Source organism: Sorex fumeus, unplaced genomic scaffold (assembly GCF_029834395.1).
Source record: "Sorex fumeus unplaced genomic scaffold, SorFum_2.1 ptg000035l, whole genome shotgun sequence".
Lineage (NCBI taxonomy): Eukaryota > Metazoa > Chordata > Mammalia > Eulipotyphla > Soricidae > Sorex > Sorex fumeus.
In genome coordinates this window covers 7,359,857-7,377,970 of record NW_026606092.1, presented here as the reverse complement: position 1 = coordinate 7,377,970, position 18,114 = coordinate 7,359,857, and the positions used below count along the sequence as shown (strand labels likewise).

General features: G+C 35.2%; 1 protein-coding gene across 2 annotated transcripts in view; it reads right to left on the bottom strand.

Moving 5' to 3' along the window:
* Window positions 1-18,114, bottom strand: part of MON2 (MON2 homolog, regulator of endosome-to-Golgi trafficking) — a 124,959-nt gene that overhangs the window by 91,935 nt on the left and 14,910 nt on the right. For both annotated transcript variants that reach the window (XM_056117559.1, XM_056117558.1), the window contains exons 3-6: window positions 9,759-9,886; window positions 7,984-8,115; window positions 3,108-3,237; window positions 994-1,091 (exon numbers count right to left, since the gene is read on the bottom strand). In XM_056117559.1, coding sequence (XP_055973534.1) covers window positions 994-1,091; window positions 3,108-3,237; window positions 7,984-8,115; window positions 9,759-9,886 — 488 coding nt within the window. The remainder of the gene's footprint in view (window positions 1-993; window positions 1,092-3,107; window positions 3,238-7,983; window positions 8,116-9,758; window positions 9,887-18,114) is intronic.

The following is an 18,114-nucleotide window of genomic DNA, read 5'->3' as shown; positions in this document are numbered from 1 at the left end:
ATTGGAGACTTTGTTGTTACTGTGTTTGGCATATCGAATACATCACGAGGAGCTTGCCAGGCTCTGCCATGCAGGAGAGATACTCTCGGTAGCTTGCCGGGCTCTCCGAGAGGGACGGAGGAATCAAACCCTGCTCATACATAAATTCTTATGTATGACTAGTTATCACTGTCACTGTCACTGTCCTCCCATTGTTCATCCATTTGCTCGAGTAGGCCCAGTAACATCTCCATTTTGAGACTTGTTACTGTGTTTGGCATATTGAGTATGGTACACAGGTAGCTTGCCAGGCTTTGCCGTGTGGGCAAGATACTCCTGGTAGCTTGCTGGGCTCTCCGAGAGGGATGGAGGAATCGAACCCGGCTCAGCCAGGCTAGCTGTGCACAAGGCAAACGCCCCACCGCTGTGCTATCACTCCAGCCCTAGATATATATGTAGACATGAAAAAGAAACCATTTCTGAATGTGATGGGCATATCATAATTAGGAAAATCCAGCAGAGCAATACAGGGAGAGAAACCAGAAATTCTTAATACTTAGTTTATCTGTATAGTGTTGGTATTATAAATTATAATAGCCAAAGGCAAGTAAATTTATTTGCAATGAAAGATTAGTTATAAAAGCTTTTTAACAAAACGTCTAGAAAGAATTGTTCCCAGTAGCTCAGTACCTATTTTTCTATAGTGTTTAGCATAGAAACTCCCCGTTAGAATCATAAAGCCGTATAAACACAATAAGTGCACCACAACACAGTAGTTAGCACATAGAGATGACTAGTTATCTTCAATATACCTATTTTCTAGTTCTAGATTTATTTTATTTTCTTACAGCAAAGAATAACATTTTATCACTCATCTTGGATGGTCTTTAATATTTTGGATCTTTTAAAAATGCTTTTTAAAATACTTTTAAACTGCCAAATGAAAAATTAGTGCCTAAAATTCAAAATTCAAAACAGTATCTATAATAAAAATAATTTTATCAACTGAAATACCTGGAAAAGCATATATGCATCTTTAGCACAAGGCTTTAGAGTACTAACAGATCTTCTGTTACTATTTCCTTGGATCAGTACTGGCTGTTCTATAATATCTGAAATCAAAATAAGATAGATTTACCAGTTTATAATGACCTCATGTGTATTATTTAAAAGATACACGCAAACAATAATGTTGATACTATAAAAATAAGTTTAATATATCAAATATATTTAATATATCTATTTTTAGGATCATAAACTTTAATTACAATTTTAGAACTGTACTTCAAAATTTTAAGAAATTGAAATCTATTTTATACAAAATACAAAAAAGTCATGCTTCACTATCTTATTCATTTTAATTAACTTAGTATAGTTGTCTAAATATTCTGTTTTCCTATTCTCTTGTCATTTTATTTCATGGATTTAAAATTTACATTTTTTTTTTTTTTTTTTGCTTTTGGCTCACACCTGGCCATGCTTAGGACTTATACCTGGTTCTGCACTCAGGAATCACATGCCCTTTTGAATGTGCCTTTAAATATCAAACGAATATAAAATTCAACACCCCGTTCATTCCTCGACTAGTTCACCACTTTCAAGAGAATTTTGTCAGTCACTATACAGGCATTAGCTATGAGTCAACCAGAACCGGAAACAGTGGTTCCCAAATCAGCATTTAAAAAATATGAATAAATATGATTCTCTGTAAACCATTGTTTTAAATGTTGATTTAATGACTTTTTTTTTAAAAGGGAATCTAATACATTGTTTAAAATATTAAATGAGATATTAGTGTTCAGAAGTACACAGCTAAAACTGCCAATCAAGAAATTTTATTGAGGTTATGAATTATCAAACATCCAATCTATAAAAATGCCAATTTATATTATAGTTTAAGTCCATAATATTTGTGTGTGTGAAGTAAAATAATTTTATTAAGAGACAGAGCTGTATGTTCAGGAGAGAACACTTCCCCAGAAGAAAAAAAGCCAATTTCAAAATATCCCAAAGTTCTGAAATTCTACCTGCATTTTTCCTAGGAAAACATGATGACAATTAATATACCTAAGTGGAAATATTCTAATATATATTCTGAAACTGAAAATCTTTACCAATAGTTATTTTCAAGAAAAGTGAAATAATTAGAGTAGACAGCTTATTACTATTACAAATATTGCCATTTAAAAAAAATCAGATTAAGTACATAATATCAGAGTTTGAAGTGGTGAGAAAACAATGTGAGTAAAAATAGTTTAATAAGCATATGCTGAGATAAAATATGCATAAAAGATGTCTACGTCTTAAAAATTTATCTCAAAGAAGCAATTAAAGTGAAAAAGAAATGCACACAATCAACATGGTATTATGTAATTTTCTAATTAAAAATCTACTTTATGAATAGATGCAAAAAGCTAATGAACAATTAAATTTTTAATTATAAAGATAAAAAAATACAAAAAGTTCATATAACATTCAACTAAAATACAATATAATATTGGTTTAAAATGCAAATTTATACCCAATATGAAATTAGGCATTTTGTTAGAAACAAGCATGGATTAGTAACTTATTAAAAACAAGAATTTCTTAGAGTGATAACATCCTGGGTAATTTAATCTTTACATATGTAGATCATTACAATTTCTAAGTACCCACAAAGTACTTTGAAAAAAAGTTTTTGAGATTTAATTGACAATATAACCTTATTTTAGTTTCAGGTGTACAAAACATAACTATTTGAATTTTGCAAATACTTCAAAATGAGGGGATTTGTTTTGTGACTTCCATTATCAAACACCATAATGTTTTTTAAAAATTAATATTTTAGGGGCTGGAGCAATAGCACAGCAGGCAGGGTGTTTGCCTTGCACATGGCTGACCCGGGTTCAATTCCCAGCATCCCATATGGTCCTCCAAGCACCGCCAGGAGTAATTACTGAGTGCAGAGCCAGGTGTAACCCCTGTACATCGCCTGGTTTGGCCCAAAAAGCAAAATAATAAAATAAAAAATGAACATTTCAAAAAGTATTCTAATGTTTCAGTAGTCTCTGTTCCAAGACCAATAACAGAAAGCATTGAAGTTAAAACTACTCATTATCAAAAGGTCAAAACTTTTACCACTTTACCTTTGTGGCGCTCATCTTCAGCAACCATCCTCTCGAAAACAACAGTAACCACTTGTCGCACCGTTGCAGCAGCTGTATTATTTGTAATATTATCTTTTGTGAAGTGTAGTCGAAAGCAAAGAACAATTGCCTAAAAAATAACTTTCATTTAGTATGAAATAAAATAGAAGAATATGTCTACTACCTTTACTTCTTTTATCTGATGTGTCCTAAATTTTAAAAAAAGAATTTTTCTGCTTCAATCACAGAAAATAAAAGCCCACCCTTACATACAATAAAATTACAAAAACCTCTGGATTTTAAAAAACTTCAAACTATGGTGCTGGAGAAATAGTATAGTTGGTAAAGTACTTGCCTTGCTCATGGGTCGACCTGGATTCGATCCCAGGAACCCCTAACGTCCCTAAAGCCCCGCTAGGAGTGACCCCTGAGCACAGAGTCAGGAGTAAGCCCAAAGAATAGCCTGCTGTGGACTGAAACCAAAACAAAAATGTTTACATAAATATATAGTCACCTATTAGCTAAGGAATGTGAAAAACATATTTCAAAATTCAGTTCTTTTAGTATGGTACAGTTATATGTTTTGCTTTTATCTCCCTAGAACAAATCGCTTTGTAAATAATGAGTACGCAAAACTAATATACTGGAGTACCAAGAAAAAAACTATCTAAATTAGCTAAGCATACAAAAAAATAAAATTAAAACTTTGTAAAAGGAGTCATTCATTTCTCCTTTTTAAACTCCAATTTATTATGGTATAATTTATATACAATGAACCGAATTCCTTTTGGGAAGTCTGGGCCACACCCAGTTGTGCTCACTGAACTATCAGGAATCCTGGGGTCAGCCAGACATGTACAAAGCAAGTACCTTACCCCAGCATATCTCTCCAACCCCTGAACTCTATCCCTATAAAGTATATAATCTGATGAGTTCTGATGAATAAAGTCATCCATGAAACTATTTTCACAATTTAGAAATGATTAAAATTCTACATAATGTATATGCAAAATTTCAAACATTCTTTTTGTTTGGTTGGTTGATTAGTTTCGGGGCCTTATCAGACTGATCTTAGCAGAACTTAAGTGGTGCTAGGGAAAGCAACTTACCTGCTATACTATCTGTCTAGCCCTCAAAAAAAAATCTGTAGCCACACATTTTCTAGAAACTATGATTTTGCTAACTTAATAAATTTTGAGTGTCTTTCTTAAATTTCAATTCACATAGTTATTTTATGTATCTTCATAATTAAGGTTTCCTTAGGGAGTGATAGTATAAGTGATAGTATAGGTTAAACAGTTAAAAATTCTAGAATTCCAATTTTATTTTAATTTTACAATCTCACCAATAGAGTATCTTCAGAATTATCTTATTTCTTCAAGAACTAACCTAAATATGTTTAATCTGCTTATGATTGGCTATTCAAGTGGATATATAATGACATCTCTGTGGGCTTTTTTTCCTTTTTTTTTTTGCTTTTTGGGTCACACCCAGCAACGCACAGGGGTTACTCCTGGCTCATGCACTCAGAAATTACTCCTGGCGGTGCTCGGGGGACCATATGGGATGCTGGGATTCGAACCTGGGTCGGCTGCATGCAAGCCAAACACCCTGTCTGCTGTGCTATTGCTCCAGCCCCATCTCTGTGGTTTTAACCTGTTTTTTTTTTTTATAACTAATGATGCAGAACCAGTCCATTTATCATTAGCCATTTAAATATATTATTTTGTAATGTATCTGTTCAGCCCTCTAGTCCAATTTTACTCAATAATTTGTTTTATAAACAATTGGAAGAACTTTCATAAATTCTAGAGAAAAGCCCATTTCTAGCAATCTGTGGACTCCCTGTCCCCACATCCTGAGGTTTTCTTATTTTTCAGCTCTAAAAAAAAATTTGGCCTATCCCATAGTCACAAAAATTTTCTACTGTGTTCTACTAGAAGTTTTATCATTTAAAAAGAGGTCATTCTTGGGGCTAGAGAGAGATCACAGTAGGTAGGGCATTTGCCTTGCACGCAGTCGACCCGGGTTCGATTCCCAGCATCCCATATGGTCCCCTGAGTACCGTCAAGAGTAACTACTGAGTGCAGAGCTAGGAGTAACCCCTATGCATCGCCAGGTGTTACCCAAAAAGAAAAAAAAAGAGGTCATCCTTTGAGAAAAAATATAATGGTAACATAATTCAATGTTACATTAAAAATTTAGGGAAAAGTTAAACCTTTAAAACACTATTTGTAAAAAAATACATATAGTTGGTAAATTCCGATGGCCAATATATAACATTTCTCATATATAAATGGTCTTCATAGCTGCTGGCTCACAGCTCCCAAAGGCTTTGGAATGTCCTAAGTGTGGAGTATTAAAGATGTCTTAATTGGAGAGCCCCTGCGTTGGTGAGCCTGTGAGGATTTTGGAAGAGCAGCGTGCTCAGACAGGACAGAGAAGCTCAGCATACTTTCCAGTTACCTTGCATCTCTTCAATCTGTCTATTCTTGAATTATACTGGTTTGGTTTTGAGGTCACACCTAGCAGTGCTCAGGGTTTACTCTGGGCTGTGTTCAGAGTTCACTCCTTGCTTACTCAAAGGACTGTCATCTGGAGCCAGGGATAAAACCCAAGCCGCCTACCTGTAAAGGACATACATTTCCCAGGGTCCTACTTCTCTGGCCTCAGAGTATTTATAATAAGTCAGTGATCTAGAGAGCAAATGGATTTCCTTAGCTCTGAGAGCCCCCCCAGTAAACTAACAGAACCCTGAGGAAGGAGTCCTGGGAACCTCTGATCTCAGCTGAGGGGAGAGCAGGGCAGATGTGGCTGGCATATAAAGTGAAGGACAGTCTTGAGAGATGGAATGAATCCCTTACCTGTAGGATCTGAAGATATTTCCAAGTCAACAGTGTCAGAACTCTGCTAAACTAAGTTGAATACTCAGACATACTGCCAGCAATCAAGACCTGTTTACTGGTATAGGAAAGTCTATCGAAACCCATTTGGAAATTGGTGTCAAGGACACTGACACACTCTTGAACCCACTATTGCTTTCCATATTTCAACATAAAGAAAAGGCATACGCTATGCAAAAACTTCCTTATTCCTCAATTTTGTACTGTTACACTTTATTTTTCATCCCCAAATTTTGGATTTCCAGATTTACCAACATACTAAAACAAATATAATAATCAACTCTTATTTCTTTACTAGATCAAATAAATAAGCATTCACAATTATGAACATCCATAATGAAAACAATTTTATAACAACCAAACAAACTGCATATAACAAAAGCATGTACAAAGATAAATAAAAAATGTTATATAGCATGTAAGGACTTTAAAAAAAAAAAAAGTAAGCACTGACTTGTTCTTTGGCCCACGTTCTCCCTTGAACACATATTGCTATTCTTTGTCTCTGTTTCTTTGCTTTCCTAGTTCCACTCTGGAGAAGCCTGTGTTCTCTCTTGAACAAGGACTTCTTCCCTCTCTATCCTCATATCTTCCTGAATAAATCCCAACGAAACATATCTGTTATTACACACACACACACACACACACACACACACACAGTTACTGGCAATTAAGTAAAATTTCATTACTACCTAAGAACACCAAATGAACAACTAAAAGGCCAGAAAGATACATGCTCTGGTGATATTACACAGAGTCTGTTGTAATGACATACTTTCCTCCTTTATAAGGCCATTCATCCTTAAAGACATGCAAATTATAACAGAATAATTACTAAGAAATAACTATTCCTTAAACAGTAAACTACTCAGTAAAAACTGTTTTCTACAGTACTCTCTATTTTCTGAAACAGATTATAAGAAAAAAAACTCTTCAAAGAATTAAAATATGGGGTGGGGGAAGGGACACTGAGAAAGGATGGAGACAAACAAGAAAACTGGGTGGAAGGGTGTGGTGCTGGAATATTTTAATGCATGATACCCTAGTAATAACAGTTTGTAAACCACAATGCCCAAAATAAAATAAAAATAAAAGAATGAAATTATGGGGCTGGAGAGTAGGTAGGGTGATTGCCTTATACACAGATGACCATCATTCAGTCCCCAGCATCCCATACAGTCCTCCAAGCACTGCCAAGAACAGTTCCTGAGTACAGAGCCAGGTGTCACGCCTGAGCATCGCCAGGTGTGGCCCAAAAATCAACAAACAATGAAATTATAAAACAACTGTTAGAAGTTTCAGAGAGGGTAAAAACTGGAAATAAATGAGAAATGGCAATTATACCTATCACCTTATCTAGTATAAATGCCAAAAGAAGATTTTTTTCCAACTATTAGGAAACACGTTTAAGTAATGGGATTATATATCATAATTGTATGTAACTGTTTTTTATTTTTGTTATTCGACCACACCCAGAAGTGCTCAGGGCTTATACCCTGCTGGTGCTTGGGAGTTGTTCTTGACAGTGCTTAGGGAACCATGAAATACTGCGGATTGAACCCAGTTCGCCTACCAGCAAAGTATCTGCTCCAGCCCTTTGAGCATCTCATCAGCCTATGAAATTATTTTTAAAGAAGAGCAAAAATGCATTATGGGGAATACCCAAAGCAGTTATTCTACATAAATCTAGGATAATGGCCTCAAAATATTTTTCCCTCTCACTTTACTTTGTTACTATTCCTACTACTATTCCAACTGATTTGCTAGTTTCCTTTTCTCCGCTTTCAATTAACACCAAAGTCTGTCAACTTTACCCAAGAAATTCTGCTTAATTAAACGATTTCATTTTAAAATTTCAACATGCAATGTTCATCATCACAATAGCTACAGCAAACAGCACCAGGCTTTTCTCTTCCTGCCATTTTATTTAAATAGTATTATGAAGCAATTAAGAACTTGGACAGATTTCCTACCTTAGATAGTGCCTCATCATGAACAACTGTGTTGGTTGTTAAAAGAACAAGAACTGTTTGAAGTAGCTTAAGTTCTTCAAGACTATTTTCCATTAGTTGCCAAAGCATGTTAATTATATTTCCAGCTGCAGTCTAAAAAAAATTATTATTTTATCATCAATAAATAAAATCAGTATTTAGGCTTTCAAATATGAAAATACAAGCATTAATTTAGTTGAAATTTCTTGATTAAAATAATAAAATTCATATTTCTAAACCTACAAGTATGTGTTTCAACTAATTTCAGATATACAAAATTAATTTTTTTCAGAGGCCACCAATGTGGTTCCATGCTGTGCATGCTTGAGGCCCTGAACTACGTACCAGACACTGCCCTCCCCACAAAAGTAATAATCCATTTAGATATATGCATATATAATATGTAATTCTAAAATACCAGTCAAAAGTTAAAGCTCATTTCTACAAAAAGTATTTCATTTGATATTAGTGAATATGGCACATACAAATTATGAGTCTGCTATTTAAAGGGCGGGAGCATAAACACTACTGTGCTCAAGTACTGCTTCTGACAGTGACTGGGGACCATGAGGTGATGAGGATGGAATCAGGGGCTCCCACATGCAAAGCATGTGTTCCACTTCTTTGAGCCATCATTCCACCCCTTCTGTTTTCTTAAATATTATTCCATGACTTAGGAAAAAAACTGCAACTCAGTAATATATTTACAAACTCAATGAAATCTTATTAATTTATAGATATAATACTGTAGTACTGCACTGTCGCACTGTCATCCTATCGTTCATCAATTTGCTCAAGCAGGCACCAGTAACGGCTCCATTGTAAGACTTGTTGTTACTGTTTTTGGCATATCGAATACACCACAGGGAGCTTGCCAGGCTCTGCCGTGCAGGTGGGATACTCTCAGTAGTTTGCCAGGCTCTCCGAGAGGGATGGAAGAATCGAACCTGGGTTGGCCATGTGCAAGCAAATGTCCTACCTGCTGTGCTATCACTCCAGCCCATAGATATAATACATTAAAGGCAAAAGAATGGCTTCTCTAAAGTACTTTAAAGAGTTAACATATATTGTATTTGAAAACAGGATGCCCTCCACCCTCCGCCCACAAAAAAACAAGACACCTATTTCATAGTGATTGTGTTTTTTTAGTTGTTGCTAGTTTTTTGGGTTGTTTTGTTTTGTTTTGTGGCCATATCCCTGGATGCTTAGGGCTTCCTCCTGGCTCTACATGCAAGAATTACTCTTGGCAATGCTTGGGGGACCATACGGGATGCTGAGAATTAAATCCCAGTTGCCAACATGCAAGGCCAGCGCCTTACCCGCTGTACTATCACTCAAGCCCTGAGTTTTTTTCTTGTTTTAGAATCACATGACTAGAGACAAACTACATGCATAAGTTAATGAACAACAAATGATCAATTCAGATAATCCAGATAGCAGTCATGTTTTTCTCTTCTACCTTAAAAAAAAACATATCATCTTAGATGATATTGAAAATTTACTTGATTTCCAAAACTATCATCTATATTTTGAACTATGACTTCCTAGTTGCAACCCAACAAAGTGCATTTCATCTGTATTCATTACTTATGAATGTTTAAAGAGACAATTTTATAATCTTCTAAAGTTAAGTCCTTTACACACAGTGCCGCTCATAAAACTATTTCAAACCAAGTATGAGCTATGTTCTTTCCCCTCTTAACAAATCTCTTAATTTAATTCTTAAGTGCACAGTTCAAATAAAATCTTCATATTACCTCAGACACAACTTCATGTGACATGAGTCTTTGAATGGCGGCCAAACACAGCTGAGTGATCTTCGGTTCTTTGGTTCCACAACCCATTAAAAAAGGCTGAACAACCTCGGAGCTGTTTTCTTTCAACACTTCATTTAGAATACACATAAAATAATTATTTAACCTAATTCATAATTAGGAATACGTCTAATATAATCAGTAATAGCAATTCTCATTAAAAAACACTTTGCATAAAATAAATACAAAGGTAAAAATCAACAAGGGTTAAAATCAAGAAGAGTTAAATTCTAATAGATGCTTCAAATTCCTATTGGAGCAGAAAGAAAAATTAAAAATAGAATATATAAACACCATTCCACACTTCTAAATTGTTCAGGAACTTCTTAGAATTTTTGTCTTAAATTTACATAACCCTATTTCATTACTTCAAATTAATTGAACAGGCTATATATCAAAATTATAATTTAATTTCTCCAATAAAACCAATTCTTTCAAACATTTTTGGTCACAGTAAAGAAAGACCTTTTTTTAAAAGGGAAATTAAAGTATGCATAATTGAATTTACAAAATAAAATCAATATGTATATTTACTGAATAGTTACACCCAAGATGAATAAGGCAAGTTTGTCATCCTCAAGAAATTTGGACAAACAACATGCAATTCCAAGTCATAAGAACATTAAGCTCAAGTGTTTAGTATATATTCAAAAGTTCTATATTAATCAATTACTTTTGAAGACATAACAAAGACATAAAAATATTAGTCTTAACATGTTTCCCCCACCAAAATGAATTGACCATTAAAAGTGTCAAAATATTACAAATATTAATGTCATCATCTAAAATCCATCAATCTTCTCCCAAAACTCCCCTTAATATAGGATATAACAACAATTTCAGGAGTTGGAGAGAGAGTACAGTGGGTAGAACAATTGCCTTTCATGTGGCCGACGTGGGTTCTATCCCCAGCATCCTATGTGGCCTCCCAAGCACCACTAGGAGTAAAGCCACAAATAACCCCTGAGCATCCCTAAGTGTGGCCAAAAAACCAAACCAAACCAAACCGCCCGTGCCCCCAAAAAAACCACTACAATTTTCTACAGCATACTCTGCAAAGTTCCCTCAGTGTGTCAACATAATTGAGTGATGCAGATATGTTCAGAGAAGGCAAATGATAGATAGCCTGGATAGACTATACAGTAGGTAGGGCATATACCTTGCATGCAGAGTCAACTTGGGTTTGATCCTGATCCCTCCAATGGTCCCCCAAGCTCCACTTGGAGTGACCCCTGAGTGCACAGCCAGTAGTAAACCCTGATCATTGCCAGATGTGGATACCCTCCACAAAAAACAAAAGAGAAAGGTAAATATGACTGGCAAAAATCAATGTTCTCAAAAAGGTTCCCTCTCCTTGTTTCCTTGCTTTCTTGTGCATAAAGATTTTAATTTAAAACCAGAAAAACACACTATTCATAACAATGTTTGAAAACATTTGAATGAACAAAGCTGAGATTCCCAACTTATAAGGTCCTTTTCAGGAAGAAAGAAAAGAACATAAGGGCCTGAGTGAGAGTACAGCACGTTAGGTGTTTGCCTTGCATGTGGTCACCCCAAGTTCCATTCTCAACATCCCGCAAGGTCTCCTGAGCCTACCAGGAGTGATTCCTGAGTGCAGAGCAAGGAATGGCCCCCAAACAAACAAATTACTCAGGGCTCCTTCTAGAAGTTTACCTTCTTTAAGCAAACAGAAAGCACCCTCCAATAGTACCTATAGCTATGACCAACACCTTCTGCAATAGTAGCTACCAATACTATCAGTACCAACCCGCAAGACATTATCATTCACTTTGGGAAATTCTGGAATAGTAACCTCAAAGCTAAAACAAATTCCAAAGCAGTGAGTACTATACTACCCTATTCAATCCTTTCTGAATCACTGAAGTGAAAGGGTACCCCTACCTCTAATGAACATTCTTGGTTATTAAACGTTATTCAGAAAAATTAAAATTTTCAACAGCATAAAATTAGAATTTAATTTTTAAAGCATTAAAACTGTTTCTCATTTGCGCATCTTAATGATCACAGAGTTTGTGGGGAATAATTTGATCCTGGTACAAAATATGCAGCTTATAGTAAATCCAGAATGTGAAAACCAGAGTAATAATTATTGCTTCGTTTTCCTTTCTTTAAAGTAAAAAGCCCTGGATTCAACAAAAATTAAAAAGCTAAGAAGAACCAATGCTCTGCACTTTGAAGTAAGCTGTCTACTTGAAGTCTGAAGATAAATGAGGATAGGGATAGATCTTCACAGAAGAGAGAAATTTATTTTCAGTCTAACATAACAGTGATTTTAAGATAGATCCATAGGGAGCTGGAGCCATATACAGTGGGTAGGGCATTTGTTTTGCATGTGGTCAACCCAGGTTCGATCCCTGGCTTCCCCCAGCACCAACAGGAATAATTCTGTGTGTATAGCCAGGATAACCCCTCAGCATTGCCAGCTGTGACCCAAAAACAAACAAAAAAAAGATCCATAATAACAAAACAGTATTGGGGTCAATTAAAATATAATACAATGCTTTCCAGTCAGAATTTTCCCTATTTCGTCTTTGTCCTACCAAGAGCACTGGGGATACTTCATTTCTTAATTTTATTCTATGCCAAGGTCACTTATTCTGCATCTTTTGATACTAACACTTTTTTAAAAAGTCCACAAGATGCTAGCAAAGTTTTTGTGCAACAATCATGGAATGTTTTAAATAACAATGAAAACCTATGCAAAGTCAACGATGTAAATAATTTAACTAGTGTGATAATATTTATAACACAGAGAAGTTCATACATGAACCAGAAGAAACAACTAAAATACTATCTGGCCAACAGTGATTCTAAGATGCCATCAATTGTAAGACATACAACAAATTAGGGGGGGTGTTAAAATGTAAAAAAACAAAAACAAAAAACCGTGCACCTTAGAATGAATAAAATAAGATGAGTCACTGAGAAACACTGCCAGTATAGATCCCAGACAATTATCAGGTGGATAATTTTTTTTTAACATAGCCAGCCAGCCTATCAGATCTTTTACGAAGTTTAATAAACATGGTGACACCAAGATAAGTGAATTTCCTGTTTGGGTTCCTCCATCTCCCTCCCCTGAATCCTGATCCAATAGCTACCAAAACAAGAAGGTGCTTGGGAGAGGGTCTTTGGTCAAAGAAGGTTTCACTTCTTCACAATCTGAATGACATCCTCATCCTCCAACATATGGTCTTTACCCCCTTTACCCTGTTTACTTGATGTTTACTTGCTGGGTAAACATCAAGATGAGAGAAATGTGAAGTAGTTAACAAAAATAAATTTTTTAAAAACTATTTTAATTTAATTCAAAGGAACCAAACATCTTTCTTCTTCACTTTCCCTCCCAGTTTATGATATGAAAGTTTAAAAGGAAGTTTCAATGTTAAACAAAATTGGTGATCAATAAAAACTAGCATTTATTAATTTATTATTATTTATAGATTTATTATTATTTATATAAAAAAAACTATCATTCTAAGTCTTCTGAAGCACAGTGTGAAAAATAAAAACATGTCCACCATATCAAAAAGGAATTAGTTTATGGTACATCATACACACAATCAAATATTACTCGTCTGTAATAAAAGACAAAATCATAAAATTTGCTACTACATGGAGGGCCCTGAAGACTATCGCACAGAGTGAAGTTAGTCAGAAGGAAAGAGAGCAACACAGAATGATCGCTCTTCATCTGTGGTGTATAAAGAAACATAATGATGGAATAATGAATGCCCAAAGGAATGTAAGAACTGGTCTTCAGTAGGAAATATGCCAAAATCACAAAAAGAAATGACCAAGGGCCAGAGAATAACTCAACTGTTCAGGGCACATCCATTACACATAGAAACTCCAGACTGGATTCCTGCCAGAACACCAGTAATCCCCTGAGCACCACCGGAGTAGCCCTAAGCACTGCAGTGGGGGTAGGTCCCAGCACCAGCAGGCATGGCCCAACAACCACCCCCCTCCCACCTACCCCACACAAATGTCAACTAAGTTATTTGCCTGCTTAATTACCCAACTTTTTAAAGAAGAATTGTCTTGGCGAGGATATTCTAATACATTCACATGTGGGTTATAAAAGTATAAAATTTTATCAGAAAGTTTGATGAATTCAAAATGATGAATTCAAATTCAAAATGCATTTCAATTTAATAATTTTATTTCTAGAAATTTATTCTAAAATTGATTCTAAATACTGAATCTTGCCCAAGATACAATCACTTGCTAAATAATATATATACAGAAACTTTAAAAACTAGAAAAGATACATCAAATTATTTAAGATACAATAAAAGTCAGGATACAAAAATTTTAAAAATGGGGCTGGAGTGATAGCACAGCGAGTAGGGCATTTGCCTTGCACGCAGTCGACCTGGGTTCGATTCCTAGCATCCCATATGGTCCCCTGAGCACCGCCAGGGATAATTCCTACGTGCAGAGCCAGGAGTGACCCCTGTGCATCGCCAGGTGTGACCCAAAAAGAAAAAAAAATTTTAAAACAATTTTTTAATCCAACAAAACAAAATACAATTAAAACCCACATACTATATTGCAATGAAATTTTCACCTTTCCCTGTCCACTACATCAACTACCAAGCACGACATTATTTATAGCCTCCTGTGTATTCTACATTGAATTCTGCATATCTCCTAAATGATAGTACACTGAAATGTATGTTTAACACTGCTGTCAGAAGAGTTTATAAGACTAATAGGAATGTGTCAGCTCCACATTCAAACTCTTTCCATCAAGATGCTGAGGATGTCCCACAGGGCAAGGCTTGGATGGTACATTCAAGAACAACTGCTTTATACCTCAAGTAAATAGTCTCCTTTACTTCCAGCTTCTACAACATATTTACCTCATTAAACAACTTTTCAGCCTTGACTCAACTTCAGATTTCCAGGGGTAAGGTATGAAAAGTTTTCTTGTAACATTTTTATCTTTCCAAACACTTGGAACATAGTGTTTTATTATCTGTGTAGGGTCACCTTCATTACTTCTTTTACTGTCTGACATAAGTTAAATTCACAGACTCAAGTAATTAGAATATGTAAAATCACAGAGAGATAGAGAAAAAAATAGAAGAAACAGCACAAAGAGATTAACTTGCTTTTAGGAGCATCTAACTTAGTAGCTAATAATTACTGAAAGTTCAACATTCCTGTCTACTATGTTAAGTAGTGATATAAGGAAGAATGAGGTGTTGAATCTGGCCTCAGCGAGCATGTGAATGGAAAGGAAAACTTCTGGCAAAAGATTCTAAAAGCAAACAGAATGACTCGCATAAGCATATGTGAAGTATTTTTCTTATATTTCTAATAATTAACGGTGAATTTTATTATCCATCTTTTCATCTTCCTCTGGAGATTTGATGAAGTCAATTTTTATTAAAAATATGTTGAGTGACATAATCTACAGATGTTTGTAAATCACAAGTGGATGTACTGATAAATATACCAAATAAAATCAGCAGATAAAGAACCTTTATCACATACACACACACACACACACACACACACACACACACACACACACATCCAAAGAATATTGTTAGAGATCTTTAAGTAATAAGATCATTTTGATACGAAAAGGATGGGAATCTTGTGAGGAAAAAAACAACAAATAATGGGGCCAAGGTGATAGTTCTTATGCCTGGCATGCACATAGCCTGAAATTTGATCCCTAGCACCATGTGGTGGTATCAAGTACCACGAAACTCAAGTATTAAATTGACTGGCCTTCATAGCTAGGCTGTGTATCAACTGTAATGGTCCTCAAAATCCATAAACTTGAATGCCTACCTTGTAAAAAAAAAAATGCAAATCATACATGACTACTTTCTGTGTGAAATGCAATACTGAAAGTAGCTGAAAGCAACCATAGGTAAATGCAACTCTTGTAGATTTCAGTAGGGGTTAAATATACAATTTTAATTTTAAAAGATTATCAAGACTTTAATATTTTTGTTTCAAATAGTTATCCAAAAAGCATATTACCTATAAAACTTTTGTATGACACAAGCCTTCTCAGACAATCTGTAGTGCATTTATGTTGGAATAATAAACTATGTCTTATCTCATAGTCAAATGTAAGTCTAAGGCATTTGGCTTTATAAATGAAAAAAACTGTTACTTTGCTACCTTTGCTACTATTGCCACCTCTGATCTGCATAGCATTATATTTAAAATAAAAGGAGGGGTTGGGGCGATAGCACAGCAGGTAGGGTGTTTGCCTTGCACGCGGCTGACCCGAGTTCTATCCCCAGCATCCCATATGGTCCCCCGAGCACTGCCAGGAGTGATTCCTGAGTGCATGAGCCAGGAGTAACCCCTGTGCATCACCGGGTGTGACCCAAAAAGCAAAAAATAAATAAATAAAAGGAAATTTTGAGATAATGATCTGTATATCTGAATTGATGCTGACATTAATTGGCATAGCATTCCCACTAATGTCAGCATTCATGACTGCAGTGAAAACAAAGAAAAATAAACAATAAAGATGCTTAAAAGAAGGGAAGATGTAAAATAAAGATTTATTCTGCAAATCAGCCTTCCTTTGAAAAGTAAATATAAGAAAGCTAAAGTTGGCTGTAATTCTATTCTTAGTATCATTAGTTAATCTTACTTAAGGGTTCTGATACTTTTCTGAATATAGAGGTATTTGAGAATTTAAAAAAAATAAAATGAAGGTAATTTTTTTCCTCACATTAACTGTGAACTAAGTGGGTTAGAAACTACATACTAATTCTAACTGTTCCTAATCAAAAGTCTTTAATTTTCAAGATCAAAGGCCTATAAATCTATAAGCTTTAGGATCAATTGCATTCAATATCTGGTTAAAAAGATATAGTGGGAAAAGTTTAAATACTAATACAAAGAATATTCTCAAGAACATGGCTCTGGATACTATGGGTACTAAAGCATGAACTATTAATTGTATCTGTATAAATATTTCTTTTGTATTTATTTGAATAAAACTAAATGAATTCAAATAAAATTAACAGTCCTTCTGTGTATCAAACTAACAATGACTGAGATAGCTCATCCTTAAGACTGACTAGACATTTTATTTTGGTATAAACTCTATAATAGACGGTGATTTTCTGAAACCAGTCTTCTCAATAAAAAGTCTTCCATCAACTACAAATCCAAAGTATACTTCTATTATTAGAAATAATTTTTTTCATTTATATGTGGTATTTATTTGAATGAATCATCGTGAGATACATTTACTAGAAGTAATTAAGGACTTACCATCATATCAGCAGTGATGGTAGAAAAGTAAATATTTATAATGACATTCTAATAAGATTACCTTTGATATCTCTAATTTTAAAACATCCAATTCAGAATTTAATCTCAGAGTAGCCAATCCACCCAAGTTGCAAGCTCCTAAAACCCACTTACTCACTGTCCAAATTCAACACTTTTCCCTTTATCCTTTCACTGTTCCCTTTCTCAACATTCTCACAGAGCATCAGTCAATGCAATGAATACAACGACAACACTGATGTTCTGACAGAACACACAATGTCAAAGAAGAAGCTATGAGAAACACATGCAATGTAGAACATTAAGAGTAAAGTTTAAGCAAACCTGGCTTAGCCTATGTAAAAGCCATGCTACCCACACCCTTAGATTGCTCCCAAACATATTTATTTCATCTTTTAAAACTCTGAAATTTTATTAATTATGGCTTTATTGGTATTCTTTTTCAAAAGTTGGGGGGAAGTAAGCATTTAAAAAATTCTTTACTGGGACCAGAGTGATAGTAGAATGGGTAGAGCTTTTGCCTTACATGCAGATGCCCTGGGTTCAATTCCCAGTACCCATATGGTTCCCTGAAGCTGTCAAGACTGATCCCTGAGCACAAAGTCAGAAATAAGCTCCGAGCACCAGGTGTGGTTTTCCTCCCTCCCAAATATTATTTACTAATTAAATTTTGTAAGTTAACTCAAAAGAACAGCGTTTCTCTATTATTCTCTGGGGTCAATAAATAGCACTCTAAGAATTCAAAATGCAGGGGACTGGAGTGATAGCACAGCGGGTAGGGAGTTTGCCCTGCACGCGGCCGACCCGGGTTCTATTCCCAGCATCCCATATGGTCCCCCAAGCACCACCAGGAGTAATTCCCGAGTGCATGAGCCAGGAATAACCCCTATGCATCGCCGGGTGTGACCCAAAAAAGCAAAAGAGTTCAAAATGCAGACTGAAGGATCAAAGAAAAACATCACCGGTTCAGTATGAACATGGGTAGGAAATAGCCAGC